This window comes from Dermacentor variabilis, chromosome 3 (assembly GCF_050947875.1).
Source record: "Dermacentor variabilis isolate Ectoservices chromosome 3, ASM5094787v1, whole genome shotgun sequence".
Classification (NCBI taxonomy): domain Eukaryota; kingdom Metazoa; phylum Arthropoda; class Arachnida; order Ixodida; family Ixodidae; genus Dermacentor; species Dermacentor variabilis.
In genome coordinates, this window is record NC_134570.1 from 89566355 (window position 1) to 89588225 (window position 21871).

The 21871-nt window shown below is 45.6% G+C and overlaps 2 protein-coding genes across 2 annotated transcripts in view; both read left to right on the forward strand.

The window, feature by feature from the left end:
* Positions 1 to 5119: 5119 nt before the first annotated feature.
* Positions 5120 to 18274, forward strand: LOC142574608 (uncharacterized). Its single transcript, XM_075683652.1, has 4 exons — positions 5120 to 5203; positions 11149 to 11237; positions 12709 to 13608; positions 18018 to 18274. The coding sequence occupies exons 3-4, from the start codon at positions 12741 to 12743 to the stop codon at positions 18272 to 18274; spliced, it is 1125 nt and encodes a 374-aa protein (XP_075539767.1). The 5' UTR covers positions 5120 to 5203; positions 11149 to 11237; positions 12709 to 12740.
* A 1541-nt stretch (positions 18275 to 19815) lies between these two features.
* LOC142574042 (uncharacterized) overlaps positions 19816 to 21871 on the forward strand; it is a 29536-nt gene continuing 27480 nt past the window's right edge. The window contains exon 1 of the mRNA XM_075683220.1: positions 19816 to 19981. Within this exon, the coding sequence (XP_075539335.1) occupies positions 19826 to 19981 (156 nt within the window). The 5' untranslated portion in view covers positions 19816 to 19825. The remainder of the gene's footprint in view (positions 19982 to 21871) is intronic.

The following is a 21871-nucleotide window of genomic DNA, read 5'->3' on the forward strand; positions in this document are numbered from 1 at the left end:
TGGGCTGCTGAGCACGAGGTCGCGGCATCGAATCCCGGTCGCGGCGGCTGCATTTCGATGGGGGCGAAATGCGAAAACACCCGTGTACTTAGATTTAGGCGCACGTTAAAGAACCCCATGTGGTCCAAGTTTCCGGAGTACCCCACTACGGCGTGTCTCATAATCACAAAGTGGTTTTGGCACGTAAAACCCCACAATTTTAAATTTACTGGTTCAAGTGCACGCTAAGTCTACATCGCTAGCTCTTCATGCGTTTTCATTTTCGGGATGCGTATTTATGGCATGAATCGATGGTATACTCAGTGTAGCGCCTAACTGCATCTGTTTTCATGTGCCACCCATTCCTCATCTTGTTGCAGGCGATTTGTAAGTATTCAACGTCTTTAATGTTAAGAATAATAAATATTTTGCACGCCAAAACATTCACTACGTTCGGAATTTCCAATGCCCGCGCTCACAAATAAATATACGCAACGCGCTGAGCTCGAGGATCAAGCGCATAAATCAAGACATAATTCAGATAATTCAAAATATATTTCAAAATTCAAAGACATAATTCAAAAAATAAGTGAACAGTTTAAGCAAGTCTGGTATGTTTATTTATCTCGAGGCTATTCTATTGGGGCGCACATTCAGCCAATGAAGACAGAACGGCTGTGAGTGTGCCTATTTTACAAGAAACAACACCGATAGGTCATGCTGAGGTGCACATATGAATAATTTCTCGACAGAGGGCAGAAATCAGAACTTACAATTCCAGGTGAACTTGGTCGCGAAGACTTACTGTGCTAGAAAGTGCCTAAATTTCTTTTTAAAGGGTCCCAGAAGCGGTTTGGACAAATCATGCCGACGCGTTCAGAACAGAAACAGTAAACATTAGAGCTACAATTCAAGTGAAGCGTCTCATATTGAGAGAGCTACACTAAATGTAGCCTTCCTTACTAGCCATCCTTCTTCTCAGCTCGTTCACCGAATAATCAAGGCTAAGCTCCGCCTTCACTGGCCCACGTCATGATGTGACGTTGTGTCGTCTATTTCTGTTTGGCTACGAGCCAGCGCAGGGTGACTCCCCAACCTCTCCGTTTGTCGCCTGGCCTTCGATCCCTCGCGAGAGTTAGCCAGGAAGTGCGTGTTGCGAGCATTTTGTAGTAGCGCCGACGGGATCCGGTATTGGCCTCGAGCTCCACCACTGGAAAAGCTGGCGCCACCGTCGGCGTGACGTGCTATAGGAGGGATCACGTGGACATAGCGGCCGCGTCGGCTGCTTCGGGCGCGCCGAAGGGAGCTGAAAACGAGTTTAAATTCCCTCGAACGCTGCGGTGCTCATTTAGTGGCGAAATTTTCCCTCTTCGAGTGTCTCCTTTACAACGCTTGAAAGCACTACAATAGGTAGTGGCTGCCTTTGAAGGGGCGCAACATGGTAGGCTACTACTCGGTGCCGCAGGGCCGGACGCACGTAACGGAGGCCGGTGTCAGCCTTATTCACACGTAGCCGCAGGACAAGAAGCTGCGTGAAGCTTGGCTCAGGAAACATAAAACCGGCAAACAGTCATCGGCTGCAACTCGGGTATGCAGCAAGCACAGACGCGAGGAAGATTTCTGCTACGGCGCCCGGTCTGCGATGTTCTGAAAACGCGCACTGAGACGCTCGCCCGAGTCTGCTGCCCGACTGTTGAGTTTTACTTGAGCGTACCGTAAAGACGCTCAACTAAAACACTCTATTGTGGTACTGAGCTTCCGGCGTGAAGTGACGGCCGCAAACGCATAGATGCTAGCGCCGATCTGACACCGACAGATAGATGCGCTGCGGCCGCTACGCTCGCATGTTGCCTTGCAGCGGGACACGATGTCGCAGCTTGACGTGTTGCCGAAAGCTAGATTTGCAGCCCACAACGTAACAGGGGCAATCCATGGTGCTCGCGAAAAGGAAGCTCGAGACCAACACTGATTGCGTAGGTAGCGACAACACGGAGAACTTTGTAATACAAGCAGACGACACTTGCTGTGTATCGGAAATACTTGAGTCTAGTGATAAGTTGTCGTTGTGTATTCTCTCTCTTTTTTCTTTTTTTATAGAAATCAGTTAACCAACATTACAACTGTTACAAACAAGATTTGTTCCCCGTGAACGTGTTGGGAAAGTAATCGATGTCGTGCGTGACCTTGAATAGCTAATCGGATAGCTTGCACTACTGACGTCAATTTTAAAATATTATAATAAATTAGGCGCTTTACGCACAGCGCTTAAACGCGCCTTTTATTGATCGGAAGGATATACTCTAACGACTTAGTACGCTTGCGCAACATTAAAATCGCTCCAGGGTCACTTAAAGAAGCACTTACGGGAACTAATTGGCAGCAACGCCGGTGTTGGGATAGGAATAAATATCTTTATTGAGAAACTTGTGGCGGGTATTCGCTGGGTGCTGCTTTTAAAGTGTACTATAATATCCGCTAGCCCCATACACAATTACCCTATAAGCAATTCATGCTCCCTTTCGTGCGCAATCGCCGATGCAGCAGAAGCTGCAATAGTTGCTTCGGCAATTTAAAGATTGGAGCCTATCGGCAGCGAATGTGAAAACATGTGATTCTTATCAACCTTTACCACGGAAATGTAAACAACTCGGCATGACTAGCTAGACACTAGTTTTGGAAAGCGCACTAGTAGTTCGTTATTATCAGGTATTCAATATGTAGGCATATATTGGAATGTTCACAAGAAAATATGGCGCAACGTCAGGTGTAATCAATCGTGATAGACGAAGTCGTAAATTGCGTGAGAAATGCAAACGACTCTTTAGCGATGCATGTGAGTGATGTATTGTCATAATTGCACTATCAGCGCAACTTGTAAAGCTCCTCGGTGCAAAACGGAGTACACTGAAAGAAATCTCTCGTGTAAGGTAATTTGGACAGGCGATTGAGTTTCCACAGTTACGATTTTACTCGTGCGAAGAAGGACCTTGAAACCAAAGCGCCTGCACGGACCAAGGAGGAGGAAATAGTGTAAGAATTTTCTCTCCTCCATACACGGACATGGATAGTATACAGTCTGATGCGTGTCCACTTTAAAAGGGCACACAAAGTAAATGGTCTGTTTTGAGAAAGACTTGCTAGGGCCGCCTTTTGTAAGATGACTTATGAACATGCAGAAATATAATTCTGACTCCTTTGGCGCAGGAAGCTCGCTTTTTCTCGGATAAGGCGAAAGCCAAATGAATATTTTCTTAGCTTAGCTCCAGGGTACACGTACCGTTGACGTTAGCCTAACGTTACGGATATCGCTGGATTCTCACCTGGTAGGTCCACTTCCTGGCAGCAAAATTTAAAAAAATAGATATATCTGGCATATCGAGTGTTCGCGTGCTTTAGGACACATTAGTATCCTGTGGGCTTCATAATCAGATCGAGGTTCTGGCAGGTAAAACCCAATAATTTAACGATGTTCTCCTTCAATATTGATTTCTCGATATAAAGCCAATATATGCATTCCACGACTAGGTTCTGTACATCACCGCTGGCGTGAAGCATTATGGTAATAGCAGTCCTTAGCGGGCTCAGGGTCGACTGTGGTAAGAAGCATATGTTGTGTCATACCAGGACAAACCCACTATTCCCGTCATCGTTACTTCAAACCCAAGTGCAAGGCGAAAGCACCGAGAACTGTAGTGCTACGGCGACGGCAGCGCACGCGCGTTGGACTTGGGCAAATCTGCTTGTTGAAGCGAAAAGCTTTGCTACGCAAGTCAACACCGTGCTTCGCGCGAGCCGGCGTACGTCGGAATTGGCTCCGTAAACGTGTTCGGAGTCGGCGCAGGTGGCCACTGCTGCGTTTTGCGTCATCGTTTGACGTTCGCCGCAAGCGCGTGTTTATCGCGGAGGCCGACTATATAACCGCTTGCCAGAGAATAAGCGTGCGCGTTCAATATGGAAGGAGAAGAGAGTATTACTACCGATACAGAGAGCTGTGTTTCTGGCTGTACAGAAATCGCAAGACAATGTGCCCAACAGTTATGAATAAAGAAGTTTAATAATCCTGCATAACTTATGGTATATATCATTGATTAACGATTTGCATAACTACACAAGGCACACGTACAGCATAACCATAAGCTAAACCGTAAGCAGATCCATAACTGAAACCATAAGCATATCCATAAGTTAAACCGTAAGCCTTATCCGCAGGCTAAATCATAAAGCATAATCATAAGCTAAACCGTAAACATAACCATAGGCTGAATCATAAAGCATAACTATAAGCTAAACCATAAGCATCACCGAACGTTTTCGCTTCGAGATATCCAGGCTTCGGCAGCGCATGCGCGTTGGACTTGGGCAAATCAGATTATTAATAATCAAGCGCCATTAAAATTAGCCGCGCCATACGAGAACGTCTAGGAAGTGCCTGGAGGGAGTGTATTTAAAACCAAGCCTCCCCTTTACACGTTGTGCCATCAACTCCGCCTCCAGATGCTAAGAAGCGAAAGGGAGACACGGTATCACATCCGTACGTTTTAATAAAGACAAGTGCTTTCTTTCTTGCGCTCTCCATCTCCCTCTCTCTCTAACAAGCATTGCAACCTTCCTTTCGTAGTTCACTTTCTATCTGAGGTAATGCTTCCCTCACGGCTCACAGTAAGGCCCCGATTCACACAGCCGTCAAACGCCCCCACCAGTCAGTGTCACGTCACCATCACGAGATAGCGTTTTGTGGCCAGTTTTTTCCTTTCAAAATGCTGTACCTTTGATCGCATCGGCCAACATAAACCAGCGTGACATTATTTACAAGAAAATGGCGAGGAGACGCTCGCTCGTGATGAACAGCCGTGCCGTGCCAGTGACGGGACGGGGTGTTTGATAGCTTTATTAATCCGGGCCTATAGGGCTGACTTGGTTATTATTACTGGAGCTGTGTTTCGTGATGGTCCATTTAATTTTCCATTATTTCCCCTTCTATAGTGATGCACCAATTTTCCTATTGATAGAAGGTAACGGAGTGTCACCGAAAAGGTGAGAAGAATAGAAAATATTATAAACCGTTACAAATTCACATCTGAAGCTATGTACTTAACTGTTCTCCTCTGTACGTCTTTAAATTCAGCTACGGTATACAAGTTCAATGACACAAACTGACTCAACAGTCACTTGGTGATTTCCGCAGCCCAACAACAAGATATCGTCGTGGTCATCGATATTCCTGGTAAGCACTGCTCTGCTTTTTCTTCCTCGTAGTTCACATCAGCAGATGCATAATTCTGAAATTCATGAGCCACACTGACCTACGTCTTCAGGAGGGGAGAACCTTGGGCCAGTTGATCCGACATGTTTAAAGAGGAAAGGAACCGCGACTTCAGACGAAAGAGTGGGCAGGGCGAGCGGTAACTAGGAAGTGAGGTTTCTTAGCATGAAACACATAGCAGCAAACTGTCGCATCTGCGCGAAGCATACTGTAATTCTACAATCGTGTATGTTTATTTTTTTACTTACAACTCTTGAAGGAACACTTCTGGAGTACGACCTACAATGTCACTGCAAACAGTAAGAACAGCGTTGTTGCAGAAAGTTTGTCAGCAGAGTGGTGATTAGAAAATGATTGCAATAAAATAGTATAAATAATTTTCTGTCAGAGAGCATTAGAAAGCGTGAAAATTAACTTTAATAATATTGGAAATGGCAGTTTGAGCAAAGGGTCTAGGTGCCAGGTTCCAGTGATTGACAGCGTGCGGGAAGAAATTGCGCTGATAATCCGTTCGGATTCTTGCGTCTGGTTATACTTGTAACGTCTTATAGCACAGGATGCCTTCCCGAACGCTAGAGATGTATCACGAGTAATATGATAAGATGAGTGATCATTGCAGTGTGGCGCGTCATTATTTAGACGTGTCTTGCGGTGAGATAACGCAGGAGATTTTGAAACGTCAATGGTGCAAACGCAGAAGAAAATCGACGTTAGTGATTAAAAGACGAGGTCATATCAGCGTCAAAGATCTGAGTGGCCCTTCTTTGACCTGATTAAATTTTGGGAACGCAGATCTCATACAGTTTACAGGGATTCGATGCGCTTCTAGAATGACGGTAATAACAGTTTTAACCCGCCGTTGTTGCTCAGTGGCTATGGTGTTAGGCTGCTGAGCACGAGGTCGCGATATCGAATCCCGGCCACGGCGGCCGCATTTCAATGGGGGCGAAATGCGGAAACACCCGTGTGCTTAGATTTAGGTGCACGTTAAAGAACCCCAGGTGGTCGAAATTTCCGGAGTCCCCCTCTACGGCGTGCCGCATAATCAGAAAGTGGTTTTGGCACGTAAAACATCGTAATTTAATAAAAATAAAAAAAAGTGTTTTAGACCATTTCAATTTGGACTACATTGGAACGTTCAATAGTGCATTTCTGATCCGCTTTTTAAGCGTCTCTTCTGATAAATACACATTATGGTGAGATTACGAGGTACTTGTGACGATAACTAGAAAGTGCTAAACTAAAATACATTATGGCGAGCTGTTAGAGGAATAGATTACTTGTGAAGAAGAGTGGCTTGTAGCATCGACACTACAATTCCCTAGGATTTAGTCCGCACCAACTAGGTATCACACTACGTGCGACACACAAAAATCAACTTGTTATATCTTGCTGTAATGTAATGTTATACAATGTAATGCAGTGTAGTGTAATAGGCTAACTGTTGACGTAACCAAGTGAGTAAGTAAGAGACAAAATTACCAACATAAACGTTAAAGGACATAGTTTTGATGAAAGTTTCATGTTGCATCTGCAACGGAAGGAAACCACCTATTCTCCTTAGCAGACCGGGGTAATTAAGATGGCCTGCATGGGTAGGCTATTATCAATCAGCAAATACTATTATTATTATATAATATTATTATTTATAATATTTAATATATAATAATATAATATAATATACAATTATATTATATTATATTATATATTATATAATATTATTATTATTATAATATTATTAGTAGGCCAATATCAGTGTCAGAATACATATGAAAGCTTCATGTAGCATCTGTAATTGAAGAAAAAGAAACTCTTCGGTTTACCAGACTGGGGTTATTTAGAATAGCTTACGTAAGCTATTGCGGGGCTCCTATTCTAAAGCTCTAGTAACTCTAGCGCACGCGAACAGCGAACGACAAGGTCGGCCGGATTCGCTTTGAATTTGACTGTTGTGACAGGCCGCCATTGGAATCTGAACCTGGCAATGTTTAACGCTTGAAAATTATCTAGTGAGGCGAGTCTAGCAGTGCTATTGTCGTAATTCGCGGGCAATAAATGGGATATAATCATCCCACAGTCTGGTTAGGACGACAAATGAAGCATATACATTGCTAAAAAGCGGGCACGTCCTGTGCTACCGGGGCTTAGTGGAGAGACGAGAACTAGGAGTCGGATTGCTGATTAATAAGGATATAGGTGGCAACATACAGGAATTGTATAGCATTAACGAGAGGGTGCAGGAATAAGAGGTACAAATTGAAGGTCATACAGGTCTACGCACCTACATATAGTTATGATGACCAGGAAGTCTAAAGCTTCTATGAAGACATGGAATTGGCGATGGGTAAAGTCAAAACAAAATACGCTACACTGATTGGCGTCTTCAATCCCAGGGTAGGCAACAAGACGGCTGGAGACAAGCCAGTGGCGTATACGGCTGAGATTATAGGAATAGCAGAGGAGAGTTATCAGTGGAGTCTGCAGAACGGAATAATTTGCGGATAACGAATACCTTCTTCCGCAAGTGGGGTAACCGAAAGTGGACGTGGAGGAGCCAGAAAGGCGAGACTAGAAATGTAATAGTCTTCAAACTCTGCGCTAACCCTGGCCTCATACAAGATGTGGACGTGCTCGGCAAGGTGCGATGCAGTGCCCGTAGGATGGTAAGATCATGAATTAGGCTAGACTTGAGGAGGGAACGGAAGAAACTGGTACATAAGAAGCCGACCAATGAGTTAGCGGTAAGAGGGAAAACAGAGGAATTCCGGATCAAGCTACAGAACAGGTAATCGGCTTTAACTCAGGAGGAGGACCTTAGTGTTGAAGCAGCGAACCACAACCTTATCGACATCATTAAGGAGTGTGGAATAGAAATCGGGGGTAACTTTGTTTGATAGGATATCAGTAAGCCTTCGCAAGAGACGAAACATCTGATTAAAAAACGCCAATGTATAAAAGCCTCTAACGCTAGAGCTAGAACAGAATTGGCAGAAGTTTTCAAGTTAAACAACAAGCCTAAGATAGCTGACGTAAAAATCTATAATATGGATAAAATTGAGCATGCTCTCAGGAACAGAGGAAGCCTAAAAGCAGTGAAGAAGAAACTAGGAATAGGCAAGAATCATGTATGCGTTAAGAGACAAATTGGGCAATATCATTACTAATATGGATAGATAGTTCAAATGGCTGAGGAGTTCTATAGAGATTTATACAGTAGCAGTGGCACCCACGACGATAAGGGAAGAGGGAATAGTCTAGATGAATTTGACATCCCACAATTAACGCCACAAGAAGTAAAGAAAGCCTTGGGAGCTATGGAAAAGGGGAAGGCAGCTGGGGAGGATGAGGTTACAGCAGATTTGTTGAAGGATGGTTGGCCGATTGTTCTAGAAAAACTGGCCACGCTGTATACGCAATGCTTCATGACCTCGAGCGTACCGGAATCTTGGAAGAACGTCAACATAATCCTAACCCATAAGAAAAGGGACGCCAAAGACTTGAAAAATTATAGACCGATCAGCTTACTGTCCGTTGCCTACAAAGTTTTTACTACAGTAATCGCAAATAGAATCAGGAACACCTTGGACTTCTGTCAACAAAAGGACCAGGTAGCATTATGTGAAGGATAGTCAACAATAGAACATATTCACACTATGAATCAGGTGATAGAGAAATGTGCGCAATAAAACCAACCCTTATATATAGCTTTCCTTGATTACGAGAAAGCGTTTGATTCAGTCGAAACTTCAGCAGTAATGCAGGCATTACGGAGTCAGGGTGTAGACGAGCCGTATGTAAAATACTGAAAGATATTTATAGCGGATGCACAGCCACCGTAGTCCACCATAAAAAAAGCAACAAAATGCCAATAAAGAAGGGCGTCAGGCAGGGAGATACGATCTCTCCTATGCTTTTCACAGCGTGTGTACCGGACGTATTCAGAGATCTGGATTCGGAAGAATTGGGGATAAGAGTTAATGGATAATATCTTAGTAACTTGCGATTTGCTGGTGATATTGCCTTGCTTGTTAACTCAGGGTCCAATTGCAATGCATGCTCACTGACCTGGACAGGCAAAGCAGAAGGGTGGGTCTGAAAATTAATCTGCAAGAAACTAAAATAATGTTTAACACTCTCGGAAGAGAACAGCAGCTTAGCATAGGTAGCGAGGCACTAGAAGTGGTAAGGGTTATTCCCTTACCACTTCCTTCTACTTAGGGCTGGTAGTGACTGTGGATCTGGATCATGAAACTGCAATAATCAGAAGAATAAGAATGGGTTGGGGTGCGTTTGGTGGGCATTCTCAGATAACGAGCAGCCGGTTGCCATTTTCCCTCAAGAGAAAAGTGTACAATAGCTGTGTCTTACCATTACTCACCTACGGGGCAGAAACCTGAAGGCTTGCGAAAATGTTTCTACTTAAATAGAAGACGACGCAACGAACTATGCAAAGAATAATGATGGGTGTAACGTTAAGGGATAAGAAGAAATCAGATTGGGTGAGGGAACAAACGCGAATTAGTGACATCTTAGTTGAAATCAAGAAAATGAAATGGGGGGGGGGCATGGGCAGGGCATGTAACGAGGAGGGAAGATAACCGGTGGTCATGAAGGGTTACGGACTGGATTCCAAAGGAAGTTAAGCGTAGCAGGGGGCGGCTGGAAGTTAGGTGGACGGATGAGGTTAAGAAGTTTGCAGGGACAACATGGCCACAAATAGCACATGACCGGGGTAGTTGGAGAAGTATGGGAGAGGCCTTTGCCCTGCAGTGGGCGTAGCCAGGCTGACGATGAGATAAGCATGCTATGCGTTGGAGTCTTCTAGACACGTAAGTACAGCATTTAGATGTTTAGAAGCAAGGACTTCCACAAAGAGCGGCATCAGTCGCTGTTGAAGAATTGCCAAACTTCAGCCTTTCGTCTGTGCAACTAACTTTCATTGGTACCACGCTGGCGCTTCATCTAACAGCACTTTTATATGCATTAACCTGCTAGAGAGAACCTCGCCATGTTGAGCTTCTCGCGTTGTAACGTGGCCGTTATACCGACGGGTCCTGGAGAACGCGTCGAGGAAGCAATTCCTGGAGATGCCTGTAGAGGACGGTAGCATCTTGAAACAATTGTTGTTAACAACCTTGCGTGAAGTTGAAAAAGTGAAACGCGGATAGTGGCATCAGGAATGCGTTAGTAAAATGTGTATGTTATTAAGAATGTTTCTATTTTGTCGAAAGCGATGGGCTTCTGGCTCCGGGGATGCTGTGTACTTTATCCAGTAGCCGTGTCACAACGAACAATACCTTTTGAAATAGAGAAATCGAGAATATGACAGAGTGGCTGCCTAGTAGGTAAAACACATTGAGCGACGCGTGCATATGGTCGTGAAAGATAAAAAATATCAATAATCAAACGCATGAGAACTACGACTGACACTGTTAACAGAAAGAGTGGTAAATTATCACCAGTAAACGCCAGGTGTCTCGGGGACATTATACGAAGTACTTAAGCCACTGTTTCATCGCTTTTTAATTTTCCTCTCATCGACGCTCCTAGGTGGTAGCTGAAACGTTAGAATTAAGAAATTTTCAGTGATCGGTGCTCGTCTTCATTTTTGATCCCTCTATCGAGAGTAACCGAGGAATTCAAAGGCTTTTACGCTTAAGTTCACTTTGACACTGGGCCTAGTCAGACTGTTTCACGTGTAGTTACCAATGACCGTGCAGTGACGTACCAAGGCGTGGAAACTCGACAGCGAACATACCATGCAGAGCGAATGACGTACCAAGCCGCGAAAACTCGACAGCGAACATAGCATGCACAGCGAAGAGATCGCCCTTTCCTGACCGACTTGAGATGTTTGCGTATTGTTGCGAACGCAATTGTAAACTTTACAAATGTTACAACCGCAGGCAAGTCCAAGCCGTGGTTGGGCTCCTGTTTGTCTTCCTGACTGTTCTACTGGTCACTCTGTGCTACGTGCTGTTCAGTTTTCTCACAGGTGAGCAAACTGTTGAACTTTAGAATACTCAACTACAAGACACACTACGAAGTGTGCCTTTTGCTGTCTTAAGTAAGGACTACAATACAATAATGATACTTGATTGGACGAACTGGTGGCATTGAAGCTGTAGACGGTTTCATTATCTTTGGCAGCACTCTGCGTCGTGCACCATATATATTGGTGACAGTTATAAGAAATAAATCACTATCTATTTTGTGTGCCGCTAAGAAACTAGAGGTCTCAATACTGGCCCACAGACAAAGAAAGTAGAAACGTAAAACGACTACGACCAGTGTTACAAAATAACCAATAGTATATGAAACAAAGGCGATAAAAATAAACAGATACGCAAAAAGTAACAATTAAGGAATAGCGCCAAATTACATGCAACCTGCATTACGTGCCTACACGGAAGGTGGAAGAGACTATTAGAGGAAAAGACAGAAGTGCAGCTAGAAAGAAGGCTGAGGAGAAACTGTGAAGCTCGGAAGACAAGGAAGACAAAACGTTTTGAAAAAGATAAGCATGGAGAAAATGACAATATCCACATTACATTCTTTGGAAATGCGAGTTTTAGCTGAAAGATGCGGGAACGTGGAAGGATTCATCTTCCCTGACAGTCTTCTTCCGTGCTCGCAGTGAAACACAAGCTGGTAGATCCGTACATGCAGTAATTCCATGCATGATTTTGTTTAAAAAGGACGTTGGTGCGATTCAGCAGCAGGTAAGTGGTGGAACCACAGGATGATTATTCCGACTTGAAAAGTTTTTTCGTGGGCGAGGTTAGAAAACTACGTTTATATATATGCTGGTTCAGTTTTTCTGCGCATGTCTGATTATTATGCTATTTGAACATTCTTTTATTATTTTTTTTATCATGGACATACTGTTCATCCTAGGTGAGATATCCAAGCTCTATCATAGCAGCAGATTTTTAAACATTAATAAATCCGTCCTTGGTGAACACACGGCGTTTATCAGAGTTGGGACGGTTACCGAAGGGCCTTTCTCTAGGTTGTCTCGGCACACCCCAGGAATCTGTGCTGTCACAGCTGCTCTTTAATATCGCTATGGACAGGCTCTGCGAGAGCTTGGCTTGCATCCCAGATGTCGGGCATGTAATCTGTGCGGACGATATCACCATCTGGGTCCCCCGAGTGTCGCGAGTCAGATAAGAGGAAAGCTTACAAGAAGCTGTTATCATAGAGGATTTCCTCGCTAGCACGGGGTTGACATTCTCTCTCACAAAGTCAGAGCTACTGATGTACAGGAAAGTAAGACAAGGAGGCAAAACTAAAGGATTAGCGTGACAGGACTTGGTTCCTATTCAGATACTAAATAAAGCGGGCACCTGCATACCCAGAACTGCGACTATGTTTATTTTATGCGCAGCCAGACACTCGAGCTTTCTGTATTTCTGCTCTCATACGGAAGGAAAAGAAATGGTCTTTACTGTCTCTGTACCCAGCTGCACCTGCACCAACGACGCACGCTTCGCCGATGGTCACGGAGGAGACAACTACATACGATACTAGTGAGGTTACCTCAGACTTCACCACGCCTCCTTCTGGTCCCGTTTCTCCTCCGCGTACTCCTCCACCTCCTCCCCCTCCTGCTCCCCCACCGCCTCCTCCTCCTCCGCCTCCCCCACCTCCACCGCCTCCTCCGCGTCCCCACCCTCGACCCCGACCTCGACCCCCGCGTTCTCCTCCGCGTCCTCCTCCACCTCCTCCCCCTCCTGCTCCTCCACCGCCTCCTCCTCCTCCGCCTCCTCCCCCTCCACCGCCTCCTCCGCGTCCTCCTCCACCTCCTCCCCCTCCTGCTCCTCCACCGCCTCCTCCTCCTCCGCCTCCCCCACCTCCACCGCCTCCTCCGCGTCCCCGGCCTCCTCCCCCGCCTCTTCCTCCTCCGCCTCCCCCACCTGCACCGCCTCCTCCGCGTCCCCACCCTCGACCCCGACCTCGACCGCCGCCTTCTCCTCCGCGTCCTCCCCCACCTCCTCCCCCTCCTGCTTCCGCACCGCCTCCTCCTCCTCCGCCTCCCCCACCTGCACCGCCTCCTCCGCGTCCCCGGCCTCGTCCCCCGCCTCCTCCTCCTCCGCCTCCCCCACCTCCACCGCCTCCTCCGCGTCCCCACCCTCGACCCCGACCTCGACCCCCGCCTTCCCCTCCGCATCCTCCTCCACCTCCTCCCCCGCCTTCTCCACCTCCTGCGTCTCCTCCACATCCCGCACCTCCTTCTCCCCCGACTCCAGCTTCCTCAACTCCACCTCCTCCCTCACCTCCACCGCCACTTCCAACCCCTCCTCCTCCTTCACCTACGCCGCCTCCTGTGACTACTCCGAGTACTTCGCCTACCCCTGTTGAACGTGAGTGGATTTATGAGTATTTGCCTAGATGTAGGAACGCGTTGGAAGCCCAGATAGAATTACCTCACAGTAAGCCACAACTGGTCCTGTGATCTACGAATTAGGCACTAATGTCTAAATCGAAGAACGACATGCGGTAGATGTCAAAGTCAAAGGCAGGCACAATTTTGCAAGAGAAACCGAGAACGTTGAGAATATATTGATTTAACATGAGAAAGAGATTGTCATGGGTTTTGTCGCAGGACCTGTAATGTCTGTTGCAACAATGGACATATAAAGCTTTTTTCCGTCTACAGTTGTCATTCCAGCGGCTTTATTTTTCAGCTTCTCTATCAGAATTATACTGTATTACTTGTTTAAATTATAATTGCAAGCTATGCTTTCTGCGCTTATACGTGTGCAGCTACATTGCACATTTTTTCAAAGAATTTGCTTTTAGGCAGCCAGTATTCAATATGCCACTTGTGGCTCACAGGTCTTGGAGAATGAGTACACTGCACTTCCCTGTGCACGCGCATGCACACATATGTATGCCCAAGAAATATCTCTTCTTGCTGTGCGGGCGTTGGGCCCGCTGCATATATCAAACATCATCTAAATTATTATTTGCTTTAGAAAACACTGCGGAAACCCATGATATACTTGGCAGTCACCCCCACTTCACCTGGCTGTCATGCGACGTCACGAAGACCGCGATGGCTCCCCTTCTGACATGAGACGTACACATCGATATGGCACGAATAGACCGAACAAAAGAAATATAATTTCTGATACGGTGCCCTTTCGCCATTAGCTCCCTGCTCGGGGTCAAAAGCTTTAGGGCGGCGCCCACTTCGCCTGTCTGTCACGCGTCGTCACAAAATCTCGAAACCTCAGCGGGTCAAACTGACTTGCACATGTTAAAAAGATGGATCAATATGCCGAAATAAACAGATTTTTATTTCTGGATAGCCGGAGACTGTCCCGTTCCGTAAGCAATCGAAGATGGCTACCTGCCAATCGCTCAAGCTCCGGCTACTCGCACCTGCCGGTGAGTGGGCTTATTTGCGTAATAAAACTTTTTGCGTGGCAGTATAACGTTATCGAGCTTTTCGGCACGTATACGACATCGTTGTGCTAACTCTTATTTGCTGAGAATCGGTTTTACTGGCATTATTATCCTTCTATTGCACGCCACCACGATTTTCGGCCAGCCACCGCAAGCTAAGGAAGGGGAAGCGGGCCAATCGCAGACGCCGGCACCATCCGCGTTGTCTGGTTATCTAATTTCACTGCGCTCGCTCGGTCCCATCGAGGCCCTTTCCATTTGAGCAGACTCCTCGCCTCTTCTCACTGAATGGGATAAGAAAAACCGCTTATTGTACGCAATGCTATGCGTTGTGAAAGCAAACAACAGTGACCTCCTATAAACGAGGAGAGCGCTTGAGTGGGCGGTTCAGACCACGCTCCGGGCAACTGCACGATGCTTGCGTCGGCGGCTACCTAAACTGGGCGTCCGGAAGCACCCTTGACGGCATGACGGCCACGATGACGCATAATTGCTATTGCAGTAAAAGATATGCGCAAGTTAAAGGAAGCACCCCTTGTTGATTGCGATGAATAAGGATATTCTCTCTACGACGTTCCTTCGAAGCTTTTCCACTTGACATCCTGTGGATTAGGTTTGCGTGCAGTTATGCTCCAAGTACTCCTTGTAGAAGCACGAGTGAACCCGTCACCTTCTTTCTGAGTTAGATATATACGGCGCTCTAACATAAAACTATTCCAGTCTTTTTTTATTCAATCTTCTGACGTCACAGTTACTTACCAACGACGCAAGCATCGGGCGGTAACTGGCTGTGTTGTTTAAAAAGCCTAATCAAACGCTCTCCTCGTTTTTAGGAGGTCACTTTTTTTTCAAAGCGAACATCATTGCCTATATTGAGCAGATTTTCTTACTGAATTTACTGAAAAGGGGTGAGGTGCAGGCTCAAGGGGAGAGGGGCTCGATAGGGCCGAGCCAGCCCAGTGAAAGTGGGTGATGAGATGAAGAGGGTGATGCGGTGATGCCGACGCGTGCGATTGGTCCACTTCTCCATACCTAGCTTGCGGTGGCTGGTTGAAAATTGCGTAGGCGTGCAACGGAACGTCAAAAATGCCGCCAGACCGGATCTTCAGCAAACAAGTGTTCGCAAAGTGGTGTCGTATGTGTGCCGAAAGGGCTCGATAACGTTATGCTGCTACGGAAAAATGTTTATTATACGCAAATAAATCCATGCTGCCCGGCCACTCCGAGTTGATAGTGCCGGAGGAATCGGCAGGCAGCCATCTGCTATTCCTTTCAGAACGGGACTGTTTGCGGCTATATCGAAAAAAAAGTTTTGTTCGGCATATTAATGCGTCTTTAACGCGTACACGTCACTTTGACGCCGGGAGTTCTCGCGCTTTTGTGAGGTCGCGTGGCAGACAGGCGAAGTGGGCGCAGCCCGAAAATGTTTGATCAATGGCGCAGTATTATGGCGAAATATCTGCCGAATCGTAAATAATTACTTTTCTTTCGTTTGGTCTAATCATGTATAATCAGTGTGCACACATCATATCACATGAGATGTTTTCGGCGGTTTTTGTGACGTCGCGTGAGAGACAGGCGAAGTGAGGGTGGCCCGAACATTTTTTGAATAATCTTGGACTAATTTGAGAATTGCAATAGAAAAGTCTGGAATAGCTTTACGTTATAGCTCCACATTCTTTTATCCTAGAGCGAGCGGCGTGTTGGAAGTCACGTCAGGTTTGCGCTCCACAGGTGCAGCGAACAGGTTTCTGAAAAATAAAGTTGTACTCTTGGGTTTTATACGTGCCTAAACCACGATCGGATTGCGAGACACGACGTAATGGGGGGTGCCGAATCAATTTCAACCTTCTGATGTTTTTTAATGCGTACCCAATACACGGTACACGAGCGATTCTTATTTCCTTCCGTCCTCATCGGAATGCGGCCGCCGCGGCTGGGATTGCACCCGCGAACTGGAGCGGAGCAACAGAAAGACATCGCCACGGTGTTGTCGCGGCTGGTTTAACAAGTAACTAGGGCATGTAGTAACCCGTATAGCTTAGTGTTTAAGGAGGCCTAGAATAACACAGAATGAGACTGCCGATATTTCGGCCCATCGAACACGGGGCAGAGCTAAGTCACTCATGCCGATGCTTACCGGCACTGTGAAGGTAGAGTGATGCCCGTAAATCAGACTATGGTGAAATTATTTTTTTTTTCAGCGTGGCTTTCCACGGAACAACTGAAAAGTTTGGAGTGGTTTGACAATGCTCAGCATACGCTCGGCTCACCTATTTGCTCATTTGTGCAATGCAAAATTAATATTGCTGGTGTGTTTGAGAGAAAGGTGCCGAAAATAGCGTAACAAGAATCGTTTTCATTCTGTTCCACAAGCAATGTAAATTCGGAAACGCGATTTGTTTATTGGCGCAAAATCCGCGTGTGCCGCATGATGGCTTAATCCACACGGTTTCTTAAGTGAATCAGGTTCAGTACTGTAGTATAATATGTCTATAGAATAAAGACATAAATCGGTGAGTTATAAAACACGCTGAGCGCTTCATCCCCGATGGATTTTTCTGGTGTCCGCCATCGCACGTCGTTGTCCTATAGTAAACTGGCACTAACTGATGCTTTGAAGCTACCTCCCGACCACGTACCAGTGTTTTATGACACTATTGCCAGTATTTTCAACATACTTGGCTTGATGCAGTGTATTTACCCTCGAAATTTGGTGGGATGCATGTAGTGGCAAGCGCAGTAATCGCGGTGCTTCGCACCCTGGAGACAGTTCAACGCCTTCGTTTCACAGGTGCATGTATTGTTGCACACGCGCTTCTTCGCTATGGCATCGCGAAGTGTGATAGCGCGTGATAAAAAAAAACATATGCATGTAAGTGGACTTGTAGCTGCTTTCGATAAAAGGAGCAAGGCACGAGTAAAAAGTCGTGCGCCAACATTTTTATCTCCCTCCTTTCAATGCCACGTGCTTTGTTTAGTTGGATGCACTCGCACAACCTTGCACAGCGTACGAATTTTGCACACAGCCTGTTTGCAACACTTGAAGATGATGTGATGAATTTTCGAACGTTTTTCTTTATAACAGCTAAAAAACATTAATCTTATTGCCGTATCATTTTCTAAAGTGTTTGAAGGCCTATAGATGTAGATAGTCATGGTGGTCACCGTGTCAGTGATTATCGCACCTACTTTCGTGCCGTCAAAAAATGTATTTGATGCCGGAGCATTTGACATTCGAGACCGTAACGTTTACTGCGGAGAACAATGACTGATATTCGCTTTCACTCGTGAAAATTCTCGAGCGAATAACACAGCTTTGGGCCTCTCAGTACAAGAGACCCGTTTCGCTTAACTGCAGCTCACGCCATGGGCACGAGGCCGCTATTTTGCACGTTCGGCGTCCACAAGCAGGACTACACGAAGATCGACGTGGGCCCCTGCGACTATGCCTTCATTCCTTTCTACGCGCGTGGCAGGGACACGTTCATTGACGATAGCGACCCGGTCACCACGGATTTGATCAACAGGGCGGCCGCGTCGACGAAGACGTCCTTCGTCATCAGCGTCCCCAGCGCGCAAGTCCTTTGCCTCTTTCCATTTCACTGTATTCTGTGAACACGTCACAGCCTAGGCAGGGTTAGAAGGGCATAGTTCAAGCTGAAAGTGAACATGATCGTAGTTAGGAGCACCTCGCTTTTCTTTTTGTTTCGAGAGTTGTGCGGTAAAATATTTGCATTCCCTTTGAGTAATCGTGAGGGAATAATTAACAATTCTTTCATTCATAACGATATGTGCTCACTGTGAATGCAAGGTTTGCAGATCACATTTGAAAACACAACTTTCAATTGCTTGCTACACACAATTTCCAGTGTAACTATTCTTTCCGCATGAGTAGAAAAGGACGTGGCAGCTTTTTAGAAATTTTGCTGGCTTCCTTTCACGCATTAAAACATAAGAAAAGGTGTACGTACGTTTACACATCGCAAAAAGCTGAAGCTAGTGTTTTCTATCGTCGGATACACATCCCGTATTGACATTGTGGCAGTTAAGGTATTGATAAAGAGTTTGTTAGGAATTAATACTGATTACTCAGCTACTGGGAACACAAAAGAATATTGAAGACTTCTTCAGGAAGCTCGTAGCAGCAGTAAGTCTCATTGGTTACAATTAAAACTTACTCCACGTTGGCTGCCACGCGCGGCAAAATTTTGCACCTGATTTCGTGTCTGTGCTGGGCGGTTATTTGCTTAGTCAGGAGCGGAACGTTTAATTTGCGGGCAGTAAAAGGCGTCTTCCATCTACTCGTAGAATTTGGCAGGAATCTGAATGCATGTGCATACGTATTCTCTCGCACGGCGTGGCCGTAGCGATCAACCGACAAGGACAAAAGTAGAAAAAAAAAAGAAAATCTGAGATCATTTATCAACGTATTTTTTCTATCTTGACATCTGCGAACGTGAGCCCATCGAGTCGCCGTGCCATTACATGGAGGCGCCGCTTTCTTTGGAATGCTCTGACTACTGACGACAATAGAAAAATAAAGAAATAAAGAACATCAAACATAGCGCCTAATCTTAACGTAACCCTCTGCTGTCCAAAAAGAATGTGACGTGTCGCTTTAGTACGACGATAACGATACCAAGGGCAACCCAGGGGCCCTTTTATTTTATTCACAACCATATGAGCCAACAGGACGGAGAATTGTGCAAAAGCTCAGAGTTGCGCAGATGAGCAATTTGACGCTCTTCTCTTTAACACTGGGTGCTGCTAATAATTGGCATTTGTTGCGTGAGGAAGCCCTTTTATCGACAACATCTAACACAACTATTTATCACTAATATTTCAGTATATTACGTATAGTTTATGAAAAAAAAAGAATATCCGCAATCAATTTTGTATCTATGACGAATGGTCTCTGCGCGGCGCAAGGGTCCGGCCCCAGGCACGTCTTTTTTTCTCTTCTGCAAAGCTTGCGCCGTGTGCTCACATTTGTTAACGCCGTGTGTTAGGATATTTGTTAACTCAAGGGGGGTTCTATAATCAATGCGTGCTAACATTCACAGCTACTTTTTCTGTGTTCTTTTATAACTTCGGAATGTAATAATAATGCTGATAGCCGGAACTTGCTTCGAATCGCTGCCTCGCTGCAGGAGCCACTCGAAAGTCATGGCAGATATCACTAGCCTCGCTGGCAAAAACAAGGTGGAGCTTTACTGGACGAAAAAGAAGATCTACCATTATGCGGTTTTCGACATCGGCGTCAGGAAAAATGAAACTGGCCAAGAAAAAACGATCCTGGAAGCAGCGTTCAATTTACTGAGGGTGAGCATGCTACGTGAAGTTGTTCAGGCCGACGGTTAACTCGGTCGATTTGGGGAGGAATCGTGATGTATAAAAAAAAAAGCAGGCATACAACAACGCCGACAACAGAGGAACAATTAAGATTGCCCATAAATTTAGGTGTGCCTTGTTCGTGTCATTTTACGGCATTCTTATTTTTCACATGATACGCGTGGGTCATCGTCGTCACCCCCCCCCCCCCCCCCCCCACCTCGCCCCCATGAGAGAAATAAACTGACGGCGAATAACGTAGTCACGGAAAGATTTAGCTTGCAGGAATTGGTTCCCCGTGGAAAATAAATAGTAATGGCGGAGGTCCCTTTAAAAAACCCCACATGAAAAGACGCGACAAGCTCATTCCTGTGGAAGAGTCTTTCTAAATATATACATGCGGGCTTACAGAGGGTAAGCCTGGGGGCAAGAGGAAATATTTTTCGCGGTACTAAGAGTGCGGTTTTAAGTTAATCCATTTGTGAAGATCATCCAGTACTAGTCGGCCTCACCCCGGTATCCTTTAAATTTCTGTTATCTCGCACAGTACGTTGGTTGCCATGGAAATATGACACGAGGGAGGGTGGCAGATTGAATGCAAAGACGAGAACAATGTTTTGTCATCTTATCTTATACTTTAGCAGAAACCCGAATGCCTTACATTGTACGAAAAACGAGAACAAGGTGAAAGCCGGAGCCGGGCTCCGGCTTTCACGTTGTTCTCGTTTTGCTGATCGTCTTGAATTTCCGTCTCCTCCCTTGCCCGTGGTTTCCATCAATTACATTGCATGTAGCAACTCTGGAGCAGTAAAGTGGATGGTAGTTCGTTTTTTTCCTTGGACAAACACGTACGACTCACAGCGTTGTTAAACTCGAGGATCTGAATGATGAATTTGGTTCTGTGTTGCGCACGGGCCAAGCGTTGTTAAAGAGCGCCAGAACGCGAGGAGCTATACCAGTGGGCAGAGACGCACAGGAGGACCAACTTTTCTCTGACACAGACAGTGGGAGAACGGTATTTTGCGTACCACTGAACATACTAATGTGTAAAGAATTTGAGCCCGAATCACGTGTAGGCAATAATAACATAGATCTTATTGAATAATTTTCATATAAGAACCCTCTAATGAGTTTTATCGCTAAACACAGCAGCTGTTATGACAAATTTGGAGATCAGGTAGTGTGATACATTGTACCTATAGTATGACTGAGCGTTTCCCTTATTTCCAACGAAGAACACAGACGAAGGCAATAAGGCGCCTAAATGAGCTACTTGCAAAATGTTTTGGAAGCCAACATCGCCAAAACCGGAACAAGGATAAACATGCCTCAATTAAAAAAAAAGAAAACATTCCCGAGACACAATTTTACCCGGATGTGAATGCGCATTTCGTGTGGTTAATGTCGACCTCCTGCCGCGTTGAGCCGGCGATTTGACATATGATAATGGTGATAACGTTCGAAATGAGTCTATGTACGGCAAAGAGAAAGAGTAACTCAATTGTTACAAGCGAGGGCAACAGAGGGCCGTGAGGGGAGGCTTTTTCTTGTATAAAAGTAACTTATATTGTATAAAAATAACTTACGAAAGCGAGAAATTTCTTTTCATTTTTAGCAAAATATTCGTTCCAAGTGATTCCAGCTACACGCTACGACGTAACCACGAGGATAGAAAAGAACCCCAAAGGAAGCGAAAAAATACAGCAGATACAAGCTGAAGTTCGTCGTTAGAAAAAGTTTCGGTTCGCGCTATTCAGTGACTCAGGGTGACACTCAAACAGTTCAAAACGGAAAATGGGCAAACAAAATACTGGCCCGTTTATTTTCTTTGTCCAGTGCATTTTCCACATTTCCACACGGCACTTGTTACTTTGTTACCAT

What these genes read in the sequence shown, in the direction of transcription:
- LOC142574608 (XM_075683652.1), top strand. Translation starts at nt 12,741, where the DNA reads ATGGTCACGGAGGAGACAACTACATACGATACTAGTGAGGTTACCTCA. An exon ending in TTCGCCTACCCCTGTTGAAC is followed by an intron (nt 13,609 to 18,017) that starts GTGAGTGGATTT and finishes GCTTAACTGCAG; the next exon opens with CTCACGCCATGGGCACGAGG.